At 40.8% G+C, this 25,167-nt stretch overlaps 2 protein-coding genes across 2 annotated transcripts in view; both read left to right on the forward strand.

Moving 5' to 3' along the window:
- The window catches only part of prph (peripherin), a 5,677-nt gene extending 795 nt beyond the window's left edge, over window positions 1–4,882 (forward strand). Inside the window, exons 2-9 of the mRNA XM_005739529.1 lie at window positions 1,321–1,381; window positions 1,689–1,784; window positions 2,471–2,635; window positions 2,720–2,845; window positions 2,971–3,191; window positions 3,355–3,401; window positions 3,923–3,996; window positions 4,129–4,882. Of these exons, the coding sequence (XP_005739586.1) occupies window positions 1,321–1,381; window positions 1,689–1,784; window positions 2,471–2,635; window positions 2,720–2,845; window positions 2,971–3,191; window positions 3,355–3,401; window positions 3,923–3,996; window positions 4,129–4,200 (862 nt within the window). The 3' untranslated portion in view covers window positions 4,201–4,882. The remainder of the gene's footprint in view (window positions 1–1,320; window positions 1,382–1,688; window positions 1,785–2,470; window positions 2,636–2,719; window positions 2,846–2,970; window positions 3,192–3,354; window positions 3,402–3,922; window positions 3,997–4,128) is intronic.
- Window positions 4,883–5,511: 629 nt separating this feature from the next.
- On the forward strand, window positions 5,512–19,311 carry timeless (timeless circadian clock). Its single transcript, XM_005739530.1, has 30 exons — window positions 5,512–5,659; window positions 6,714–6,855; window positions 6,942–7,095; window positions 7,420–7,534; window positions 7,677–7,739; window positions 7,854–7,955; window positions 8,045–8,200; window positions 8,307–8,440; window positions 8,885–8,972; window positions 9,071–9,247; window positions 9,456–9,673; window positions 9,754–9,857; window positions 11,022–11,191; window positions 11,443–11,568; window positions 11,983–12,134; window positions 12,418–12,515; window positions 12,594–12,720; window positions 12,844–13,045; window positions 13,451–13,587; window positions 13,874–13,953; window positions 14,604–14,727; window positions 14,829–14,911; window positions 15,061–15,215; window positions 15,393–15,621; window positions 15,751–15,819; window positions 15,988–16,106; window positions 16,336–16,573; window positions 18,385–18,436; window positions 18,529–18,593; window positions 18,701–19,311. Exons 2-30 carry the CDS (start codon window positions 6,771–6,773, stop codon window positions 18,826–18,828), a joined length of 3,750 nt encoding a protein of 1,249 aa, XP_005739587.1. The 5' UTR covers window positions 5,512–5,659; window positions 6,714–6,770; the 3' UTR covers window positions 18,829–19,311.
- The last annotated feature ends 5,856 nt before the right edge of the window (window positions 19,312–25,167 follow it).

A 25,167-nucleotide genomic window follows, 5' to 3' on the forward strand; every position in this document is an offset into this window, starting at 1 on the left:
TAGATAGATAGATAGATAGATAGATAGATAGATAGATAGATAGATAGATAGATAGATAGATAGATAGATAGATAGATAGATAGATAGATAGATAGATAGGATTATCTAGGATTATCTAGGATTATCTAGTTTTCTTTCCTCCCATTTTAAGCGAAAAGGAGACAGAGAATCTGCTGTGCTGCTACTTGACTCGTGTAAAGGGTGAGGTTGGGCGTGGCACAAAAGCAGCAGCATGACACAGAGGACACAGGAGGCTGCATCGTATCATATCTGCAATTCATATCTGGTTATATATAAATGTCTTGAAAGACTGAGTAACTAAAAGTAAGGTGAAAATGTCTATTAACAAAAGCAAAGAGATCAAAGGAAAAAAAAATCTGTGACACTGTGATTGATGCCAAATAATGTCAAGTTTTCTTGAATGCCAAATCTGTACAGTGCTTTACAAATGCACATTAGAATTCATGCAGACAGGGAGACAAGAAGAGGGAGGAGAAGGATGGAGAAATCGGACACAGGGAGGGGCTGGTGAGGACCAGCGAGGAAAGAGAGAGGGGAAATGGGACCAGAGGAAGAGAGGCTGGGTGTCAGGCGTGGTGAGGATAGCGTCAGGAAAAATCAATGTGACTCAATGACTCCATTAGGTGTATTTTCAGTGTCCCTCTGTGTGCTGAGGGGACGGTGCCAGAGACCCCATTAGGACAAAAGACCCTGTGTAACACGACATGAATTAAAGATGAGGGAGCAGGACCCACTAATCTACTTTATGTCCAGCCCGGGTAAGACCGCTCTGTCTGACATAATAGATGGGCCTGCCTTCACCTGCACTTCCAGACACTAACAGCCCAGAAGAACTTAGCAGAAGCAAACTTAGATGTTCTGCATTTAGGTCAAGGACTATAGAACTTTAACAAGAAATCCAGTGAATAAGCAGAAACCTATAATTCATTTAAATGTTTTCTGATATCACGCAAATTCTACTCTTTAATGTTTTATCACAGTAAACTAGCTTCACTAGTGTAATGATTTAAAAAAATATGTTAAAAAATTATAAGTGTGTGTGTGCATAACCCTTCTGAGTGCATGACCTTATTGAACTGCAGAGATGCCACATTAGCCAAGAGGAAGAGCAGCTGATCCCAGTGGGCGCACTCCCAAAAATCCTTTTTACAACACAACAAATTAACAAATTGATCCAGAAAGCTTTTTGCCAGCTGATGCCCTCCTGCAACCTTTGACTCAGACAGTATTCTTGGGGGGGGGGGGGGAATTGTCCACCTGTCATCGATCATTACTGAAAATATTGCATTTTGTTCTTAGGTTGGATGAAGAAGCCCAGAAGAGGGCAGATGCTGAGAATAACCTAACTGCCTTCCGCAAGGTAAACAACAGGCTCAGTGGACTGTGACTGATTAAAGTGTCCCCTTTCAGGTCACAATGGACAAGCTTTGTTCCACCTCCCATACTTATGTAATACTGCCACAGTAACATTACAGGGCAGATTCCTAAAATGGCATTGATCCACACCAGTGCACACAGAAGCCTGTGTACATTTTTTTAGTTAATGCATGTTTTTATATAAAAATTGTATCCTCTCAGGGTGCAGATGTTTGTACAATTGAAACACACATACACTGAATGTTTTCTATTGCATTTTATTTATGTCTGTCATTGCCATTGTTTTATAGGATGTGGATGATGCCACACTGTCTCGTCTGGAGTTGGAGAGGAAGATTGAGTCTCTGATGGATGAGATTGAATTCCTAAAGAAAATCCACGATGAGGTATGGGGTCCTATCACAGCACCCCACTTCTCTCTATTTGTAAAAATGTGAACCCTCTTTCTTTCAGGGTTCACTTATCAAAGTACAGAATATTTTCTGGAGATCTAAAATTGTAACATTCTTTCCAAATAAGTAATTCCTCTGTGATTGAATGTCATTTAAATCATTTAATCTGATTATGATGATTTAATTTGCATTTAAATCATCATAATCAGATTAAATGACTTAAGTGAATATAACACTAAACAATTCAATTCAATTTTATTTCTATAGCTCCAACTCACAACATTAGATGCCTCAAGGCATTTGAAGGTAGAGACCCTATAATAATACAGAGAAAACCCAACAATCAAACGACCCCCTTTGAGCAAGCGCTTGGCGACAGTAGGGAGGAAAAACTCCCTTTTTACAGGAAAGAAACCTCTGAAAGAAGCAGATTCAATGAGGGGCAGCCATATGCTATGACCGGCAAATACACTCCAGGATTGGATATGCAAGGATTTGTGAGAGACGTTCCTGTTAGTGTTGAGAGTTAAGAGTTAGCCATTATCGGTGAGACCCGGCCTCCGGTGTGGTATTAATGGAGGGTTACACAGATGTTTCTCACTGAGGAAAAGAATTTGAAAAGCATCTTTGCAGAAGGAAAACTGTTTTCACAATTTTTATGTGCTTCTATTCGTCATCAGGAAATCCAGGATGTACAAGTGAGCGTCCAAACCCAGCAGCTGAAGATGGAGGTGGACAGCAGCGCCAGGCCTGATCTAACTGGTGCTCTGAGGGAAATCAGAGCCCAATATGAAACCATTGCCTTAAAGAATATGCATGAATCTGAGGAATGGTACAAGTCCAAGGTAGGCAGAGAGAAAGACACATGGGCCATACACAAGTATATAAGTATTTTTTTGTGTGTGTACTTCATCTTTTGCTTTTTTCAGTTTGTTGATCTGACTGAATCTGCAAAGCGCAACAATGATGCACTGAGGCAGGCCAAGCAGGAGGCTAACGAGTCCAGGAGGCAGATTCAGTCTCTTAACTGTGAAATTGATGCACTGAAGAACACGGTAAGCTGGAGTACCAGATGGCATTAATCTATCATAATGTACTATACACAAGTGTCAGCAGTCGAGATGTTTTTGGATGGACGTCTAAAGTATGATGTCCAAATGTGGGTTTTTTGTTTTCTCAGAATGAAGCTCTGCTGAGGCAGATGCGTGAAATGGAGGATCAATTTGGCAATGAGGCAGCCAACTACCAAGATAATATAGGCAGGCTGGAGGATGAGATCCGCCACCTGAAGGAGGAAATGGCTCGCCACCTTCGCGAGTACCAGGATCTCCTCAATGTCAAGATGGCTCTGGACATTGAGATTGCCACTTACCGCAAACTGCTGGAGGGGGAGGAGAGCAGGTGAGCGAGAACATGCTGCGTCCATGTCTTCATTAGTAACAACATGGTCAGTATCATCTGTTTCTTCAAAGCTTAGCCCCAGATAATGGTACAACTCAAGTGCAACAAAACAATTAGCTTTTTATTACACGTTGTAACACCATCATGTTATTTTTCTGTTTAGGATTTCTGTTCCCATCCTCAATATTGGCATGAGCAATCACCTTGGAGGTAAGCTACAGTTGTTGGGGGTTTTTTTCACAGTCAAATATTAGATTAAATTCTCTCACATCTTTCCATTAAAGCTGTAACCATTTGATTACTCTTCACTTTCTTCAGCATTGTAAGAATTCCTATTTTGTTTCTGACCTGCTCTCTTTGGCTTAGTCACTGGCACAAATTGTAATGAAATAAAAATGTGTTGTGACTTTATCACAGAAAACATTTTCCAAAAGAAAAGCTCATCTTTTTACTGATTATTCTAACAGGAGAGGCTCATGCCGGGTGCAGATGTAAAAGTAATCTAGGATTCTCATTTAAAACAATGGGTTCTTTTACTTCTAGGATTAAGGGGGCCTAGAATCCCAGAACTTTGCCTCTTATCACTGTCCAGTAATAAACTCTTTTAGTCATTCATCAAGATGATTCAACTTTTCTAATAAATCTCTCAAAAGTAAAACTCATCTTTTCGTGAGTGCACATATATCTAAATGTTGAAATCTAAGCAGCATTTTAATGGAACCTTTTTGCAGACTATGAAAAAGCTCCGGATAGCATGGGCAAGAGGACTGTCGTGATAAAGACAGTGGAGACTAGAGATGGAGAGGTAAGGCAATTTATAGAAAAACGTTGCTTACCAAAGATCACAACACTGATCACTGGCAAGTAACACAACGACAATATTAGTATGCATCGCATAGAAAAGTTATACTAACCTGGATATTATGTTCCTCTTTAGGTGCTGAAGGAATCCAGGAGGGAGAAAGATAGAGATTCTGGTGCAATTGACAAGGATGACAGGGATGAGTAGACAGAAACTCATTACATAATATGAAGGCCAGTGCCATGATAGAAACAAAACTGAAAATGTTGATGAAAAATAGAAAAACAAACTCCGATCTGTAGTTCTCGTTCTCACTAGTTACGAGTTTCACTGTTTAGCAAATTGTCTCTCAGCATAGGTGCAACCATGGATGAATTCCTTTAGACAGTGTCAATCTGGTGCTATTTAAACCACCCAAATTTTTGCTAAACACTTTTGCTTTCTGTAGCAGTAAAACCCCTTTATAAACAAACCGCAGAGGCCTTGGTTTACAGTGCAATCCTAAGATGATCTCACATTTGTAGCAGAGTATTAAACCACACCCTAAACTACATCATTTATGTACAGCATTTTAGTTGTTTGTGTTGTATAAATCTCTCTCTATATATATGAATGCCTTACTAACAAACTGCTTGACACTGCCCTTTGGCCAACAAACCTTAAAAACCGACTGAGAACAAATCAAGATGTCTGCATTTGTTTTAGAAGCTTTGCTGTCCTCTTACTGTGCAAATCACCATTCACCAAATACATGGATTATTAGTAAATACAATAGGAAATTCTGACAGTGAAAATATGAATTTTGCTTTGCAATGCCGTGTGTATCTGGCACTGAGGAAAAAATATGTATGTGAGAATAAAAGTCATCCGTGAAAATAAACGCCATCCATGCAAATCAGTGTTGTTGTTGTGTGTCTCTCCATAACCTGCATTTTGCAATTTTCATGTGTGAAGTGGGTTGCATAATAAAATTAGAGGATAGATGCAAACTATCGATCCTATTACGCTACTAGTTCCGATACCAATATTTAGCATCCATGATATCGATATGTGGATCGATCTGGCTACTTTTAGTATGTACGTGAATCGGGTAGTAAGAGAGCTGAGGTGTAGCTGGGAGCAAGACCACAAAGGTATTAGTCAATGACAGCTTAAAATAAATTCTAATAGTTTAGTTTATGCAACTCTTAGCATTTTTGCACACGGTCATATCCATCACACAGGACCCTTTGTTATATTTCCTTTTCCCTGAGTGACACCTCCAAGGCGAACCTTCATCACAGACTGCAGCTGTTTTCCACACATTTCGCGAACTTTGCTTCCGCCATACTTGACTCCTGCTGCCTCAATTCTCTGTATTAAGCTTCTTCACTTAAACTTAACACAGCCATGTCAGCGGTGTACATTATTTTTTCAGTCCCCAACTTAAAAAGGCGCTACCTGAAAGGCAAAAATCAGGGCATAGCTACTTTACGTCGTGACGACATTCTACATCCGCCTCCAGAGTTTTCGCTCGCGGTCTTGGCGCGAGACTTGTCCGGTTTGTCGCAGTTGTGTGACTGCAGGTGGAAAACAGCCGTATATTGTTAGAAAAGACAGCGCCAAATGCGCTGGTGGTTGTTTCAAAGGAGAGACTGAAACAACATTTGAACGACCTGGAAGATAAGTAAGTTGTTTCTACTTTCTTTATACTGTATGAAACTTAAAACCTAAGGTAGCTGCTCTGACACAAGGTTACCGATCTGAAGGAAGACCGCAGTCTTAGCAGAAATAGTAGCATAGTAGTATTATAAGTATATAGTATACAGCTCTAAATATGCCACCAATAACATAAGTCAGTTTTCTTCAGCAGGTCCTGTAAATAAGTAGTAGTAATTGTAGTAAAGCTAGATTGCACTCAGTTTGTACCGACACACACTTAACAAGGTTGGTCATAAAGTCAAACACAGCTGAGTAGGTATATGGAAAAATGTGTCGCTTTATTTATTAGGTACTCATTGCTGGTACCTGGTTGGAGTTTCGTTTGCCTTCAGAACAGCCTTAATTCATAGTATTCAACAAGCTCCTGGAAAAATTCCTATGAGATTTTGGTCCTTATTGACATGACAGCATCATACATTTGCTGCAGATTTGGTGGCACTACATCCACGATGAGAATCTCCTGTTTCACCGCAACCTAAAGATGCTGTGTTAGATTCAGGAAAGTGAACTCAGTGTCATGTTTAAGAAACTAGTTAGAGATAATTGAGCTTTATGACATAATGTTATCCTGCTTGTAATCATCCATCAGAAGGTGGGTTCACTGTAGGTATGGTCAGTAGCAATAACTCCGTAGGATGTGTTGTTTAAACAATGCTCAGTTTGTACTAAAGGGTCCAAAGCATACCAAGGAAATATCCTCTACACTATTACACAAGCAGCAGCAGCCTGAACCACGTTTTCACCAAATTATGACTCTACTGTCTGAATGTCGCAGCAGAAATTGAGGCTCGTCAGACCAGGTACCATTTTCAGGTCTTCTTTTGCCCAATTTTGGTGAGCTTGTGGTAATTGTAGCTCCAGTTTCCTTTTCCTAGTTGACAGGAGTGGCACCCAGTGTGGTCCTCTGCTGCTGTAGGCTATCTACTTCAAGGACACGTTTGAGACGCTCTTTTGCTAACCTTGTTTGTAAGGAGTAATTATTTCAGCTTGAGCTTTTGTGATTATTCTGACAATTTTAGGTCACTTACGCTGATCCCCTGGACCTCAAGGCACCCTGATGGTGTGTGGACTTATTCATGATGAACTGTGAACTTTTGGCAACGTGCAGTGCTCTAGGTTATCTGGAGGGAGACACCTATCACAAGGAGGCTGATTGCTTAGGTGAGTCCTATTTGAAGTGTAAATATATATGTAGTTGTTTTGATCCAGAACAGTCCTCTCACAGCTGCCGTGTCTCTATGTTACAGAGAGCGTGAAAGACTTGATTCGCTATTTACGCCATGAAGATGACGCCCGTGATGTCCGGCAGCAGTTGGGTGAAAGCCAGATTGTACAGAATGACCTTCTGCCTATTATCATTCAGCACAGACAGGACAAAGCCTTATTTGATGCCTGCATCAGGTACCAATCCTGAGAAGTCTCATCTATAAAATATATGTGTATAAATATGCTCATCTGTATTTTAGCGAAGGTTGTTTGGGTATATTATTTATCTTATTTTTGTGTTATGTGATATGTTTTGTGATTCTGGAGTAAAGATTGATTGATAGGTAAGTGACAGTGACAAATAAAAATAGTAATATTGTCCTTTAATACAATTCGTGTAACATGTGTTACTATGGTGACACATTATTGTTAGAAAATTAATAAATTTGATTCTCTGTCAATACCAGTTGGTTTAAAAAACAATCTGTTACTTAAAATCGCTCTTTCTTTTTTTTCTAGACTCATGGTCAACCTCACGCAGCCTGCCATGCTCTGTTTTGGTAAAGTCCCAGATGACCCGGTGTTCAGGCATCACTTTTTGCAAGTGACATCTCATTTGCAGGCTTATAAGGAGGTATTTGAAGAGCAATAACGCAAGGATTTTATAAAAAGTGGTTTTTATGTAATTACAAACAAAATATTTGCAGACAATGTTTTTATAAAGCACACAATAAAAGTATCACTGTTGCCACTTTATCATTATCTTTAATTTTCAGGCATTTGCCAGTGAGAGTGTGTTTTGTATCTTGAGTGAGACATTGTACAACCTTCTACAACTTGTGAGTATTTCACTTGTTCAGATTTTTGTTTTCATTGAGCAGTTTCCACTCAGAGTAAAAATGCTTCTGATTCTTCATGCCTTTCTGTCTGCATCCTCACCTTTGGTCACTCAGGACTGGGAGCAGAGACAGGAAGAAGATAACCTGCTGATAGAGAGGATTTTGCTGCTGGTTAGAAATGTGCTTCATGTACCTGCAAACCCCAGTGAAGAGAAGGTTTGACTTAAAAAAAGAATTATGCTGATTCCATGTAAGTGCAAGTTCTTCCCATCCCTAATCTCTCTCTTTTTATCCTTTATTTGCAGAAAGTGGATGATGATGCCAGTGTCCATGATCAAGTGCTGTGGGCCATTCACATGAGCGGCTTTGATGACCTGATCAAGTTCCTGGCCTCAGCACAGAGTGAGCAGCAGTGGAGTATGCATGTGTTGGAAATCATCTCCCTTATGTTCAGAGACCAGGTTAGACAGAAAGATCCATTTTGGGAGTGCACATCTAAATGTTCTAGCTGTTCTCTGTTTCAGTGGGTTTAGTTATTTTTGTTGTTGTTGTTTTCTTTCTTTACAGACTCCAGAAGCTTTGGTGAGTGCCGGCCATGCTCGTTCAGCAGAAGAGAAGAAGAAGGACTCTAATGAGCTGGAGGCACTGAGGCAGAAGGAGCATGCAGAGAAACATTCCCGCACTTTACAGAGAGGGACCAGGTGCAGACACACAGATGTTCTTTAGTGCCAAGTTTACCGTTGCCAATTATAGAAGAGTTTAAATGCACATAGATTTTCAAGTGGTGATGGGCCGGAGGTACTGGGTAAACAAGGGTTCCAACTTGAACCTCTGATCTTCTCAGTCAAAATCACTTCCTTGCTGCAATTCGGGACTGTTTACAATAATGTGTATTACATTAGAAGTATCTGTGAACTAGGAATACTTCTGGGTGAGGTGCAGCTACAGAAGAGTTGCAGTAAAAAATAGTTTCATGGCAAAAGTCAGCATAGCATTAAGACACATGGTGGAGTTGCAACAAGTTGGTTTAGAATGAGCGCAGATGGATAGATAAATGTCATTATATGCTTGCAAAAATGTTCCCAAAAACACTATAGCATCCTGAGTACTGAGACACAATGTATATGCTGTTGTTTTCCTCTTAGACACTCTCGCTTCGGAGGGTCTTTTGTTGTTCAAGGACTGAAGGCAATAGGGGACAAAGATGTGATCTATCACAGGAACCTTCAGAATGTGAGCTGTTCAATTTCCGTTATGAAATCTTTCCATTAAGAGATCGTGTTAAGAGAAAATAATTTATTGTGTCTGTTTTATTTATTTATTTTTTTAAGTTCAAAAATTACACTCACGACATTGGCAAAGCAGTGAGACGTGTTCCCAAGAGGCATCGAAAGGCCCAAGAAAGTGGGGAGAAACGACGTTCGGCCTTAAATGTTCGACTTTTCCTGCGAGAGTTTTGTGTGGACTTCTTGGAGAACTGCTACAATCGACTCATGTACCTCGTTAAGGTCGGCCGCTGTTATGTGTCTTATTTTTTTGTATAGATGCACAGTGACATGCTGAACACAAGTTTTTCTCAGCTAAATTATTAAAATGTTTTTTGTGAACAGGAAGATGCTTCTTACCTCGACATCTAAAACCATCGAAAACATCCAAAAAGGGCATCTAAGGTTTTTTTTTGTTTTCACCAGATTTTTGTCTTTGTCTTCTCAACAGGAAAGCCTCATTCGTGAGCAGACTCAGCAACATGATGAGACCTATTACCTGTGGGCACTCAGCTTTTTCATGGCTTTCAACAGAGGCAGTTGTTTCCGTGCCGACCTAGTTTCTGAGACCATGTCAATCCGGGCGTTTCATTTTATTGAGCGCAACATTACCAACTACTATGAGATGCTGCTCACAGACCGGAAAGAGGCCACTTCTTGGTCCCGCAGGTAAGGCGATCGTTTAGAAGCTGGTTAATGGAATCGAATACTTGAGTCGGCCCAACACTGCTGCGATTTGTTCCTTTTAGGATGCACTTGGCACTAAAGGCATATCAAGAACTGCTGCTAACTGTGAATGAGATGGACAGATCGCAGGATGAAAGCATCCGGCAGAGTTCCAGCGTCATTAAAAGTAAGATTGTAGGTTTAAAAGTTTATATATAACTTTTGTTCAAGGTGAACAGTTTTTCACATGGTCTTCTAGCATATGTATAGTTGTGATCAGACATTTGGGCATGAATGTCATGGTAAATTTGGGCTTTTGTACAGCATAAATCTTAAATGATTTTAAAAAAGAAGACTTTAGTTCACAAGTTTTAATTTATTTTGGATTTTCTCTGAACCACGCAGGGTCAAAGTATACAAACAGTCTCAAATATGTACCACTAATACACTCTTTTAACAAGTGGTGCTGAAGGTTTTACAGTGACTTTCAACTCGCCAAGGCCTATTAATTTCTCGCTCATGGTCATGATTGAGTACAACTGGCATGAAAAGGATTTGCTTGATAGCACTCATTGGATTGACAATTGTTAAGTACAATGGGGAAGTCCAAGAACTTCACAGACGTGCTAAGGAGAATTGTAGATTTGCACAAATTGGGAAGATTTCTTGGAGCCATTTCTAAACAACTGCAGATTCTAAGATCAGTAATTCAGACTTTGCCAAAGTCTGGAACAAGACCCAAACTGTCACCCTCAGATGAGAGGAAATTGGTCAGGAACAACCCAGGAACCTCAAGGCTCAAGCCTGCCATAAACTGGAAACTGCTGAAAGACCAGCATCACTGTCCACAGTGAAGTGGATTTTACATCACCATCAATTGAGAGACAAGCCAAATGCCTTCTGGATAAAAGTTTTAGGGTCAGATGAGACAGAGATTGAGCTGTCAAGAGGTATGTATGGAGGAGGGAAGGTAAGGTCTTCAAACTTGACTTAATTTGCTGCCAGTGGTACTGGTACATTGCACAAAGTGGATGGAATAATTAACAAGGAGGACTACCTCCAAATTTTTCACCTTCCCCTCAAATCAGCAGCTAGAGGATCGTTACTAATATGAGCCAGATATTAGTGGTATATGTTTGAAATATAAATTCATACTTATTCACCCAAGACATACTGTAGAATTATTCCAACCTGGAACAAGAACAACTCACAGAAATTGTTAAAATCCAAAAATAACCACAACATTCATGCCCATCATGAGCCGATGTAAACTTCTGTCCACAACCGTGTATACCACTAAGACAATCCCCAGTGTTTGAGTTTGTCTCATCTGTTTACTTTTACTTTCTAGGTAACATATTCTACCTGATGGAGTACAGAGAGATTTTCCTGACCTTGCTGAGAAAGTATGATGAAACCAAGCAACCTCAATCCTACCTCAAAGACCTGGTAGAGTCAACTCACCTCTTCTTGCGAATGTTAGAGCGCTTCTGCAAAGGCCGCAGAAACTTGATGGTGCAGGTAAGTTCTTGTGCTTAATTTGCAATGCTTGGTTTTTTTTTTCGCCTGTCCCATTTGGTTCTTTTGCCATCAGAATTATTGTCTAAAGGCCAAGAAAGATGCCCAACGGATTTACTTTACCAAATGGACCGTCCCAGCCTTGCTGTATTGGTCTATTTGATTCACCTTTGTTTTTATTGTTTGTTTTATTTTATTTTCACTTGCTTTTGTTGTTTTTTTTAATGTTAACATTTGCTCTGTTAACTCTTCAGAGGAAGAGGGTGAATCGGAGAAAGTCTCATGGTAAGAAAAAGGAGGCAGCTCCAGAAACTAGTCCAGAGGCCCTGGAGGAGACCTGGAAGATTGTAGAGGAAGAGCTGAAGGGTGCAGGGTTTAAGGTTGGTATGAAGCTCAGCCTCAAGAGATGTTTGTTTGGTTATGTAGAAACATGAAATTGGAAAGTTACAAAATAATTTACCATTATCTAGAAACTTATAGACCTGACTGGTAGTTAAAAAGCACCTTTCTACACCATGTGAGCATTCAGAGTCCTTTCTGCTCTCAGGCACCTGATCTCACTCACATCCATATAGCTGTTTTATCTATGTCTATAGATAGTGCTTTATATTCACACACACTCACACTCCAATATTGTTACATTGTAAGTATATTATAATATTATTATCAGGAGTAGCAGAGAGAAAGCTTTGTTTCAGAGCTGATTTTAGACAAGAGGTCTTAAAAATGTCAAAAACATATCGATGTGACAAACTTGCTCACGCTCAGTGTCTCCTCTTGTCCTCTGTTTGCAGTTGTCTGAATCTTTAACTCAAAGCTTAGTGCCGTTTGATGCCACGTCTGAGACTCCCCTCGAGGATCAGCGTACTGAGGCTATGGTGAGAGTGCAGGATGCTCTGCTGGCTCGAATGGGCCCAGAAGCTCTGGGGCTGCTGCGTGCTGCCAGGTCAGTAAAATTCAGTATTTTTTTTTTATTTTTAATTAAATCTTATAGTGGCCACTGCAAAATGTTTAAAATTTACAGTTTCTGAAGTTAACCACATTAGAGACTCAATTTGAAATCATGTGGATACGAAAAATGCCTTTTCTAGAAGAAGTTTTTAAAGGTTAAAAATTACTTTGTTTATTCAATTATTAAATTAGACTTTTCTTTCAGTTATCCTAAGTTTCTAAGCAGGCATGTGTAGTTAGGAAAATGTTTGTGTTTTTTCCTTTCTTGTCATGCTCAGAGAGGTGTGGCCAGAGGGAGATGTGTTTGGTTCAGCTGATGTGGAACCTGAAGAGGAACTGGAACTCCTTAAGCAGATCCTCCATGCCAAACTGCCAAGTAAGTATTGAAATGTATATTTAGCATTCTTGTGCAAAAGCCTCCATGCAGGATTCAAACCTTTGCTTTTGACTTCAGGGTCATCTCAGACTGCTGTGGTGGAGGAGGAGGAAGAGGAGGAGGATGGGCCAGAGATGGAAGAGGAAGAGCTGGAGTCTGTCCAGGTTTCTGAAACAGAGTTCAAATTTCTAGACTTCATCAAGAGGTGAGAAGTAACTTGTGGCAAATCTGTGCTGTAATCCATGCTAAATGTTGCCTTAGAGTCTGTTTGCATACAGTTCTGTGACTTTCCTAATGGGAAGTTTGCCCCTTCTCTTGGTCTTTACAGATTTGCCAACCCCGGTATTGTTCATCCGTACCTTCTCCTGCTGAAATCCTATTCAAAAAACACCCCACACACAAACCACTGCATTGCTCGAATGCTGCACCGCCTGGCTGTTGACCTTAAAATGGACGCCCTGCTCTTCCAGTTGTCAGTTTTCCACATTTTCAACAAAATCTTAAATGACCCTGCTGCAGCTGCTTACCAGGTAGGGTAACAACACTGGAGGAAGGCGTTTGGTAATCCTAGTTAAGTTTCTCTGACATCTGTGTGAGATAGCTCACTATGGGAGGTTCCTACCGATGCTAAATTCTGATACCAGAATATCCACATTCAGGGACTACCCTGACGGTGGATAATAAATCAGTTATGTCTGAAGCGCTCTTTGTAGAAGAAAATAAGGTTGCCTGGTGTGCAGCCAGAACATGCACTAAAGGGAGGGGACGCTGTTACATTCAGGTGAGGGAAGCTTCTGTGACTGATAACACCGGAGGGCACCTGGCATGTCAGATATCTAGCAATTAAAAAGAACACTTTCTTCTGCAAGCTGTCGATATAAAGCTTAGATATTACACAATCGCTTACATGTTTTTTTTCCTCTTCTCCATCACAGGAACTAGTGACTCTTGGCAAATATTTAGTGAAGCGGTTTGTTTCACTGGCAGCACAGAACAATAAAGCGTATGTGGAGCTGCTGTTCTGGAAAAATGTGGGAGCTGTGCGTGAGATGACAGAAGGCTACACCAAAGAGTGGGTGCTTTTCTTTTTTCAGGTTCTGTTTACATAGACTTAATACATGTGTTCATGTAAAGTCATTTTCACATGTGCACTGCAGCCCTGAACTATTATAGACATTATAATACAGAGAATAATCTCATGTTTCTAGGCAGTGCCCCTTGTGTGCCCAATTACTTTCTCGTCACTCATGTGTGAAAACGGTTCATGTGTCATATCATATGTGTAACAATGTAAAGCATGCATATGTATTTATGTCCATAATTTGAAGTATTGCATATCATTGTTGTGAATCTGTTAGAGAGGAAAAGAGACCAGCATGGACTGAAGAGGAGGAGGAGGAATTGCGCAGACTCTACGAGGAGCACCGTGACTCTGACGGTTGGCTTTGTTTGCTGTTTGCACATCTGTTCTTGTCTCTTATAAGGAGTGTTGGGGTCATTACTCAAAAAAATGGAACATGTTAAATATTACTTATTCCTTTTGGGGCTTTTCTTTTGTTTTGTTTTAAGTAATGCATTGAGTTACTTAATGACTGTAGAAATTAAGTTGTTACAGTATTTGTTACATCCTTTTGTGTTACTCTATAACTTGGCCTGAAATACACAGTTAAATAATTGCCAGTTAAAATAAATCTTATTCTGTAGTCCCACACACATAAATCAACATCCTAATAATAACACGCATGAAACCTTTTATTGCTTGAAATCAAAGCAAATTTAGAAATCACCCAAAGTAACTTTAGAGCAGTTGTTACTGCAGTTCTACTGTAGAAATATGTACACATAGAAATAGCTTTTTAATTCATTTTTGACTGTCAAACCAGCTTATTAATAATTGAACCATTGGAGCACCATAACAACATAATTCTAACTGTGACATGATTACTGAGTTAAGTAAGTGATGTGTTACTGAAAAAGTAATGTGACCACATTAATGTGTTACTTCAGAGTATATTACACCCAAAACTTGTTATAAGTTACTAAATATACTTGTACATGAAGCTTCTGACTGCTGACTCTTGTGCATAGTGCCAGACATAGTGGAGACTCTCCTGCCATTACTAAGCAACAGCAACCGCACTCGGCGTCAGGTAGTGACGCAGCTGGTACATATGCGCCTGGTGGGCAATGCTAAAGAACTGAAGAAACCCAAGTATGTACTTGATTTATTTTCAATGAAGGATGTAATGCAAACTAATAATACACTGTACACTAAACAAGGCTGCCGTTAAAGAATTTTTGTCATATTCAAAGGAAAGGTACTGGAATTGTTCTGTGGACTGAAGAGCAAGAGCTGGAGTTGCAGATGCTGTTTGAGGAGTACAGAGACTCTGATGGTAACAGATATTCTCTTATTTTTAAACGCATGACAGAAAAATTAAATTTTACCTTTCATCTGTCCTCTGTTCCAATCTCAGTAAATTAAGCATGAATGCTTCACAGTATGTGTGTCCAGTTTTGACTGATAAAACCTCTGCTTTCACAGATGTGCTGGGTAACATCATGAAGAAGCTCACTGCTAAGCGCTCCCGAGCACGTGTGGTGGACAAGCTGCTCAGCATGGGCCTGGTGTCTGAGAGACGAGAACTGTATAAGAAGAGAAGTCGGAGTGCTCACGGGAAGAGCACTGGAAAAGGAATGGTAGCTACTTTAGTCTTTTATGCTTAAAATATAAGAGATTAAAAAATTCAGAACAAATAAGTTTTGTTTCGGGGTCAACCTTCAGGATCAATAAAGTTTTATTGAATTGAATTGAAGTGAATTATATTTGAAGAAATGTCAATTTCTTAATAAATTTAAACTCACTTTTTGATGCAGACTGAAGAAGAGTTCTTGGCTGAACTCACACAAGGCACCCAGGATGATCCTGTGGACAGAGATGATGAATATGAGCAAGAGGATGAGTCTGAGGAGAGTGAGGCAGAGGACCTTGAAGAGCAGGAAAGTGAAAGACCACTAAATGGTGGCAGGAGGAGCCAAGGCGTGCACTCTACAGGAGGAAGGAGACCTGATGTAGAGAAAATGGTGTATGCTCTGAAACAGGAAGGTGAGACAAAGGCCAGATTGCCCCTGTGTTCTCACTGATCAGAGAGGATGAATGGATAACATGTAATGCGATGATGTGGATTTAATGTTTGTAGTAAGATATTAAAATCTGGATTTTTTCCCCCCATAGGCATGTCTGGACCTTTGTTGTGGCTACAGAATTGTCTGAACAAAACAGCAGATGATCGTGAAAATGACGGTGAGTGCATCTGTCAACAAAAAAAACAAACATTTTCCAGACATTGTTTTTTTTTCTGCTGTTGGTGATTTTAGGAAGATATGGATGCATGCTGCACAGTGCGTTTAAAGCATGTTGTAATTACTTTTATTTGGTGCGATATTGAAATGATTGTGGTCCGTTTCCCAGGTTTGTCTCAGCCTGTTCCACTGGCCCCGTTCACAGAGTCAAATGAAGAAGCCATGGAAAACAAGAGCTTCCAACGACTGTTGCGCAAATTGGGAATGCGAGCACCTGCAAATGAACAGGTGTGTGCTTGTATGCGAGTGATATTTCACTGTCAAATGAGTCATGTGACATTATTCTGTGCTGTAGTCCTACTCCTAATCTGTTTTGTGCGACTGTAGTTTGGGCTGAATTAGAGAAATCTATATTTAGAAATGACACAGAACTACATTAAATACAAAAGAAAAAACTTGAGGTGAGTGTTGTTGAAAAGGGTTTTTGTTGTTGTTGTTGTTGTTTTTTGGTAACTAGGAGTCCTTCTGGAGAATCCCTGCAAAGATCAGTGTATCTCAGCTCCGGAGTGCGGCTGCAGCTGTCAGCCCTGAGGAGGACAAACCTAAAAATGATGATGAGCAAGATGGGACCAGGAGCCCAGCAGAGGAACCCCGTGGGGAGGAAGAGGAGGACGCGTCTCATGAACAGAGAGCTCAGGCCCTGAGAGCTCTGCTGCTTGCACGCAAGAGGAAACGATACACCGCTGAGGATGCAGGTATATGTGGCAGATTTATTTTCTGTCTAGGATGAAACCATTTAATTACAGCTTACAGCACTTTGGCTTGTCACATAGCCAACAATGTAGCAGTAACCTTGAGTAATAATTAATGTAGTAGTTTAATCTGTTACAATAGCATTGTTCTCATAGGTTGTGAAGAACTGACCACTGTTTGTTTGCATCTGTAGTTTAGGAAAAAAGTAACAAAGCTTTAAGTTTGAAAAAAATAATTCAGCTGCCTAATGCAGATGTTGTAGATTAAATCGAGGGTCATTTTGCTCCTGTGAAGCAAAGACAGAAGATGGTTTGAGGATTAGGATTAGCTGCCATCTTTAGTATACTGTAAAAGCCATAGACAAGAGCTGAGAAAAACAAAAGCTCCCTAAAGTGGTTTGGGGGGTGAATTCAGTCCTCTGGAGGTCTGCAGTCTAGACAGTGGAAACTTAACTGAATATAAAACAAACCAAAGAAGTGGAAGCTGGGCCTTATGCCAGGAAGCAGGTTTGGCCAACGACTCTGAGTTTATTAACCGTGAGATGAGGGAAATTTTGGCTTTTATGTTCATCCCTGAGTCACTTAGCAGACTCTGTGAACTAAACCTGGTTGTTGGCAGGTTTATTTCAACAAACGGAGTTTCCCTGACTCCCTCACATGAGCGCTTTTTAATCGTTTAGTTGTTAGAATACCTAAAAAGAAGGAGACAGTGATTTATTATCAGCTCAGAATAAAATAGTCTCCATCTTTGTGACTGTGGACATTAATGCAGCTGTCAGACTGTCAGCCAGTTTCCCTGCACTGGACACTTTTACTGTACCATAAGTTTATAACCGATCAATCGGCGGTTATAATGTGTCGTACTATAATCGGTCAAAGAGCTGCATCTCAGACTTAATGTGAATACTTGAGTGAAGATGAGGCTGAAAAGATTTTGATCCTGTATCTGCTAAAAATCTCAGACAAGTTTGCATTTCAGTGACCCCGAATCTCAAGGTCAAGGGACTTGAGGGCGGATCTATCTGTTGCTCTCTTGGTAACTAATGTCACAGATCAAATGGTAAACGTTGTCTTAGCTGTTTCTCCAGATTTGTATCCTCAGTTTGAGTCGCCTACACTTTGTCCCTGTCAAGTTATGTTTGAATAATTTGATTTACAAAAACAAAATAAATGTAAAATTAGGATTCCAGCTTCATCTAGTACAAATTCAGCTTAACAGGTATTACTGACTAAAATTACACTTTTCTTTCCTCGTTTTTCTTTTGGGTTTTTTGTTGTTGTTTTTTTAAAGATAAATCCACCAGATTTTAAATGGAGGCTTTGCTCTTTATTTACCTGTTGCCATGGTGACTCCTGGTCTCAGAGCTGCACTGATGATGACTTCTTTTCTACTCTCTATATAAAACTCAGTTTAATTTTTAATGTTGAATGTGCTTCCTATACTATTTAGCAGTTTTATCATCTGTCTGTGAAGCACTGCTATGTTGTATTGGGTATATTTTGGCTATGCCTTGTATTTTATTTATGCAAGTTATGCCAAACATGTTTTTGTTGTAGTTGCATCTGAAATTGCTAGAACAAAGCAGCGTGCACATAATATAAAGTCAGAAACCACATGTTATGATGAGAGTCCTCTGCTGTGCCAGTTTGGGCAAAGCAGTACAGCTGCGTTAGAATCAGGATGGGAAATGGCTGCAATGCTGGTAAAATTAAGAAGTTGCATGTGTACCGTTAATCGGGGATGGAGCAGTAATTACACTGATGTGACTTGTGTTCATACTGGGCTTTTTGTTGTTGTGTTTTTTTTTTTTAAGCTCCTGAGTCAGATGCCGCTCCGGTCGATGACACACATGATGTAAATGAAAGGTGAGGTCTCATCCCATGATTTTTATTAACTAGTAAACATAAGGCGAAAATCCTCAGAGGATTAACTCTTTAAATATCCATGTTTACATCAGTTCCCAGGACAGCACCTCAACTAAAAGAAACAGAAGCAGAGTTTTGGACGATGACGAGGAGAACGGTATTGTGCTCCTGCTTGTTTGAAGGGTTCACTGGTGTTTGATTATGACAGAGCTTGATTCATTCATTTCATTTCATCATTTTGCTCACACGTTGCTGTCTTTGCAGACAAAGACTCCGCTACTGCAGCGGCTATGGATACAAATGGCGATGAAGATTCAGACAAGGAGGACATCTCTGCTCCTGTGAAGAGAAGACGCGTGGTCTTAATTGATGAAGAGGAAGAGGAGGATTAGAGACGGCCTTTAATGGGCTGTAAAACTTCAGATGGGAGATGCATTAAAAGTCCCGCATGTTGCACGCAGCCCGCTGGAGACCTGAAGTCCAGACAGGAGAAACTATTAATGGATTACTAAAAAAAAGTAACCCAAAAGAACATATGGAAAATTAGCCTGTGTTTAAAAAAAAAAAGAAAAAAATCTTCTTCTTTTTGTTCTCCAAGTGGACAATTTATTGGCATTTCCTGCTAAAGAAGTTCTGCTGGTCTTTAATTTTGTTAGTCTACATATGTTCTTAAAAGGTTCCCAAATAGATATCCATCAATGCTGGGAAGGTTGTGCATCATGTTTACTCTAAGATTAAACTTTTTATCTGCATGCTGTTCCATGCATACAAGTCTTTTGTACATTTTCAAGTTCTTGTCAGTGTTGACTTGGGACTTTATAATTCTATTCAAGTGTACTGATTAATAAAACCACACTGTTGACAGAATACAAAAATGGCTTCCTGGCAGGATTTTTTTTGTTGTTGTTGTACGTTGGCCTGTGTTGCACCACTAGGGGGCGTATACATGTTATTAACTAAGAATTAAGTATAGAATTAGTAACACAGACTCATTTTTTTTCTCTTTATTGCTTTCAAATGTGGCTTTCAGTTTTTGAAAAAAATGACTTTACAGTTACAGAGATGTACAAGACAGTCGGAACAAATAAAAATTCTTCTTTGGTTCAGTCATACTTGTGAAAAACACAAAAAAAAAAAGATCCCAAGAATAAATGTGTGATTCGGTTTCCTTCCACGTGTGGATCTTGCATCTAGTCTGCAGTCACCGCCTCTAGTCGTCCACGTTTTCCAGCTGGGTTGGAGGTGGTCTTTGTCCTCACATCTGGACCACGTTTGTAACTTCCTGTCACAGCATCTGCTCTGCCCCCATCCCACAGAGCCAGAAGCAGAGCTGACAATCTACAGACACTGCTGTGAGTTAAGCATGTGTGGGTGGAGTCCTTAAAGCTGAGAGGTTAAAGGTACATCACTTCCTGTGAACAGTAAAATGGTCTACATGAATTTAAGGGTCAGACACTTTAGTTGTTAGCAGTGACTCAGGATTTGTGACCAGAAGCATTCGTCTGATGTGAATGAGGCATCGTGTTGCCCAATTGATTAAATATTTAGAAGTCTAACAAATGGTAACTCAAATGGAAGTTGACTTTTCATTAAAAAAATTAAAGGACATTTGATTTTTAAAGTGTGTATGTTTGTACTCAACTGTTTCCTTTAATAAACAGTTGTTTAGTTGTTGCCCCAAGGTGACTGTGGCACTTTTTCTCAGCAGATATGAAACTGTTGCTTTTTATTTCCTGTATTTCTCGGGACTTTTTGTAGTTTAAAGAAAGCTGTAATTTTTAAAAGTAGTTCAGCAACAAACAGGTCCTCTAAGGATTTAATGCCTTACAAAACTGAACCCACTGACAGCACCCATTCAATTTCAAATCCATGAAAACTATTAAATCATACATCGGGCATAAGGCAATTAGTCATTCTCCTTCTTTAGATTGCCTTGGGGCGCTGTGCGTTTGTGGGTAGATTCTCTGGAAAATGTACCTGCCTATTCCATTGTAAGGACTGGGGGAAAAAAACACCACAACTTCCTGATATTTTTGTCGTACTGCAGTTTATCTCAGAATACATGTGTAATTGAGTTTCATGCCACAGCATGATAAGAAAATGCACAAGGTTTGTCAGACCAATGATTTACAATACATGATTCAAGCTTGACTGAGCACATCCAACAATGATTTCCATACGCAAATGTGGATGGGGGGGGACACAGAGAGAGTGGTAAACAACACGTGTGGGTGTTGGTTTCAACCGACAGGGCCGTGGCTGGGGCTATTGCTCAACAACACTCATGCACAACCAACTCATCTGACTGTGAAAGAAAAAAAGTGCTCCTACAAGCAGCGCTCACAGCTGCAGCTCATTTCTGAATGTACCAGCGCAATCCTCGAGGTCCTGTGTCACCAGTTGTTACTCTCTGTACCCAAGTCACTCCCTGTGTGAGCACTGAAGTAGAAACAAATGAGTTGGCCTGTAAACAAATTGACCTACACATCTAAACACTTGTCTCTGTTTTAACACGCAGAGCTCGACAGGCCTCATATATATATATGTATTAGTCATATTTTTTTATGTTTTCCCATTTTTAAAGGATGGGATATTTATGAAAAGTCTCCTCTCAGTTATTGCAAATAAGTTAATTAAGTAACAAAGGTAACCAACAAATTAATAGAAATATTAACAGCAACAGTGGTTGTAGTCTTGGTGGCCGGTGATCGGTCAGCCAGGGCCTCCGCTCCTGGACGCCGCCTGACACAGAATGCACCAGACCCTTACGGCGCCTCCTGTGGGTGGTGGGCCTGCAGGAGGATGGGCCCATGTCCCTTTTTCAGGCTGTGCCCGGCTGGGCCCCATGGACTAAGGCCCGGGCACCAGACGCTCACCCTTGGGCACCCTCCCCGGGCCTGGCTCCAAGGCGGGGCCCTGGTACCCCTATCCCGGGCAGGGTGAACTGTCCCTTTGATGTTCTACTCATAGGGGTCTTCTGAATGACTCTTTGTCTGGTCCCTCACCCAGGACCAATTTGCCATGGGAGACCCTACCGGGGGGGGGGGCAGAAGCCCCTGGACAACATAGCCCTGGGACACACAAACCCCTCCACCACGATAAGGTAGCGATTCGCGGAGGGAACGGGATACAAGCGGCGAAAATGAGCTTCCTCTGAAGGGTACCTGGCCTCTCCCTTAGAGATATGGTGAGAAGTTTAGCCATCCAGGAGGGACACAGAATAGAGCCCTTGCTCCTCCACATCAAAAGGAGCCAGTTGAGGTGGTTTGGGCATCTGACAAGGATGCCTCCTGGGTATGTCCCACTGGGAGGAGACCCCGGGGCAGACCCAGTATGAATTGTGTTGATGAATTGTTAATAAATATGGTGCAGCAATGGCATGTCTGAAGACGGGGTATGTGGTCGTTTCATAACTCATGACACGCTGCTCTGCCCTCCATAAGCTACCTTTACATTTTAAAAGTATCAGTATTTGTATCAGCAATACTGGACCTGGATTACTTGGTATTGGATTGTTATTGAAATTTGCAGTATCGCATACCTCCCCGATATGATTGGCCCCTGCAGGGCCCCTCCTCCAAACAATATCATTGTACTACAGTTCCATTAATCTAACCACTGGATTAGAGCATGGATAGAACCAGTAAGATTGTAACTAAGTAAAAAAAAATTATTACTTTACTGAAGGACAGGTTTAATGTACTTGTATTTTATTTAAGTATTTCTGTGTTTTGCTTTCTGCTTTTACTCTACTAAATTTTGGATGCAAATATTGTAGTTTGTATCCCGTACCATTTTTGTAAAGCTTTAATGGTTAACACATTCACCTTATATGCAGAAGATCTGCATTTCGAGGCTGGAAATAGACACAAAACTCAGCGTCAGTGGATCGCAAACTATTGTATTCCTAGTGCCAGTCCCAAGCCTAGATAAATGGGAGGGTTCCTTCAGGAAGGACATCCAGTGTCAAATCTGTGCCAAGTCAAGCATGAGGATCCATCTGCTGTGGCAACCACACTGGAAATAAGGGAGCAGCTGAAAGTATCCATACTTATTTTATTGCTGACAAAATGCATTCCCACAGATCAAGCTTTCCAGCAAATATATAAGAAATTCAAATCAGCAGCAGCTGTAATACTAAACAGATATGCACTGATCAGTCACTTTGCTAACACTGGGTTGTCTTCAGGACTGCATTATTTCTTTGTGGCATAAATTCAACAAGGTGTTGGAAGCATTCCTCTGACATTTTGGGCCATGCTGACATGACAGCGTCACACAGTTGCTGCAGGTTTTGAACTGCTCATCCATGATGTGAATCTCCAGTTCCACCACATCCCAACGGTGCTCTTGAAATCTGGAGGCCATTTGAGTACAGTGAACTCACTGTCATGTTACAGAAAAGTGTTTGAGATGATTTGAGCTACTGATGGTAAGCAACCATCAGAAGATGGGTACACTGGTACACTGTGGTGATAAAAGGATGGATATCATCAGCACCAATAGACTGTGGTATTTAAACAATGCTCATTTGGTACTAAGGGACCCAAAGTGTGGCAAGAAAATATCCCACTCACCATCACACCATCAGCAGTCAGAGCCATTGTAACAAGGCAGATTGAATCTACGCTTTTATGTTGTTTTCATCTAATTCTGATCCGACCGTCTGAATGCTGCAGCAGAAATCAGCAGTCTGGTTGAACTGTGACATGCTGGTTGCTTACAGCATGTCACAGTAGCTCAAACACTCATCAGACCAGTGAACCCTTTTCCAATCTTCTATTGTCTCATTTTGATGAGCCTGTGTGGATTGTAGCTTCAGTTTCCTGTTTTTAGCTATTAGGAGTGGCACCCAGTGTGGTCTTCTGCTGCTGTAGCTCATCGGCTTCAAGGTTCAACGTCTTGTGCATTCAGGATTCTCTTCCTCATTGCTTGCTTATAACAAATGGTTGTTTGAGTTATTGTTGCCTTCCTATCAGCTTGGTGCAGTCTAGCTATTCTCCTCTGACTTCTCAAGAAGGCATTTTCACCCAGAGAACTGCTGCTCACTGGGGTTTTTTCTCTTCAGACCATTCTCTGTAAACCCTAGAGATGGTTGTGTGGGACAATCCCAGTAGTTCAGCAGTTTCTGAAACACTCAGACCAACCCGTCTGTCATCAACCACTGTGACAGATTCAAAATGACTTATATCAACTTTCTTCATCATTCTGATGCTCACTTTGGACTTCAACATGTAGACACAGTCATCTCAACTATGTGCACAGTAATAGTGTGAGAAATCTTGGAATTGTTTTTGACCAGGATATTATTATTGGGCCCTAACACAGAAAAGCAGACAAACACTGACACTTACATTCACACCTACAGGCAATGTAGAATCACCGATTAGCCTGATCCCACACTTTTCTTTGGACTGTGGAAAGAAGCCGGCGTACCTGGAGAGAACTCATACAGACACATGGAGAACATGCAAACTCAGACGGGCTCCAGGCTTTGGGTCAGCTTTTGCAATTGAAATTTGCTATAGGTTATACAAAATAGACATGGCTGTCCACATATTTTTATACACAGCCGTTTTTTGGGGGGTTTTTTTGCATTTGGTACAGAAGTATATTTTGATATTTTTCATTAAAAAAACCCATTTCATTTCATTTAGTGGGCTGCATGCTGAACTTAGAGCAGCAGTCCCCAACCCCTGGGCCACGGACCGCTACTGGTCTGTGAGTCATTTGGTACCGGGCCGCGAGAGTTGAGACTTTGGTGTGAAATGTATGGTTTTCAGGGTTGGTATTGTTTTTTTTTCGTTAACTCGGTTTTTCTGGGTCTTTTCACGTGTGTTATGAATAAATCTTCTTTTTTTCGGTACCGGTACTAGTTTTATTTTGTTGTCTTTATCCACGACACCTTAAAGGCCGGTCCGTGAAAATATTGTCGGGCCGTGGCGCAAAACAGGTTGGGGACCACTGACTTAGAGGACAGAAACCAAGTATCGATCTTATAGCACTAGTATCAGTCCGATACTATCGACATTTGGATCGTTCCACCCATCTCTACCACAAATGGGCAGAACATGCAAAGTCACAAGGCCCCCAGGCTGTACTGGAACTCAGTACCTAGTGTGCACTGACAGTGCTAACAACCACTGTGCTGGCCAAACTGAGGTTATTTCAGAGTGAATATAACCCCTCCCCCCTAGTCTTGTTTTTTGCCCCCCCCCCCCCCCCCCCCCCCACACACACACACACACACACACACCCTGTCATCTCATTAAGAAAAAATCCTGGATACGCCCCTGTAATTGTAACTAATTCAAACAAATAGTCTTGCTAAGTTGGTTTAGTTAGTTGGTTTAAATGCCCCATAAATCCATAGTAAATGATTTATTAGGCATTCTTTGTCACTTATAAACCCTTTGCAAAGGTTGTCTAAATATGAACTCCCGTTTAGCGTGTCCTTTAAAACCCACTACTTTGTAATCTATATGCAGTACGTGTACGCTGTTGTCTCTCTTACATTCACATGAACCCCCCCTCAGGTGCAGCCACAGTAAAACGTTGAGCTGGGCCCCACTACCCTCCCACTCTCTTTCCCCCTCCCTCCCGCTTTTCAACGGCCAAACTGCCGAGGCTGGATGCAGATAGAGAGGGGATTAGCTCAGGGTGGGGGATAGAGGGAGAACTTTTCTCCCTCTTTTGTGTTTTTTTAAGTGTCGTTTATTTCAGTGTGAAGA

The sequence above is a fragment of the Pundamilia nyererei genome, unplaced genomic scaffold (genome assembly GCF_000239375.1).
Source record: "Pundamilia nyererei isolate P.nyererei 1_Seehausen unplaced genomic scaffold, PunNye1.0 scaffold00092, whole genome shotgun sequence".
Classification (NCBI taxonomy): Eukaryota; Metazoa; Chordata; class Actinopteri; order Cichliformes; family Cichlidae; genus Pundamilia; species Pundamilia nyererei.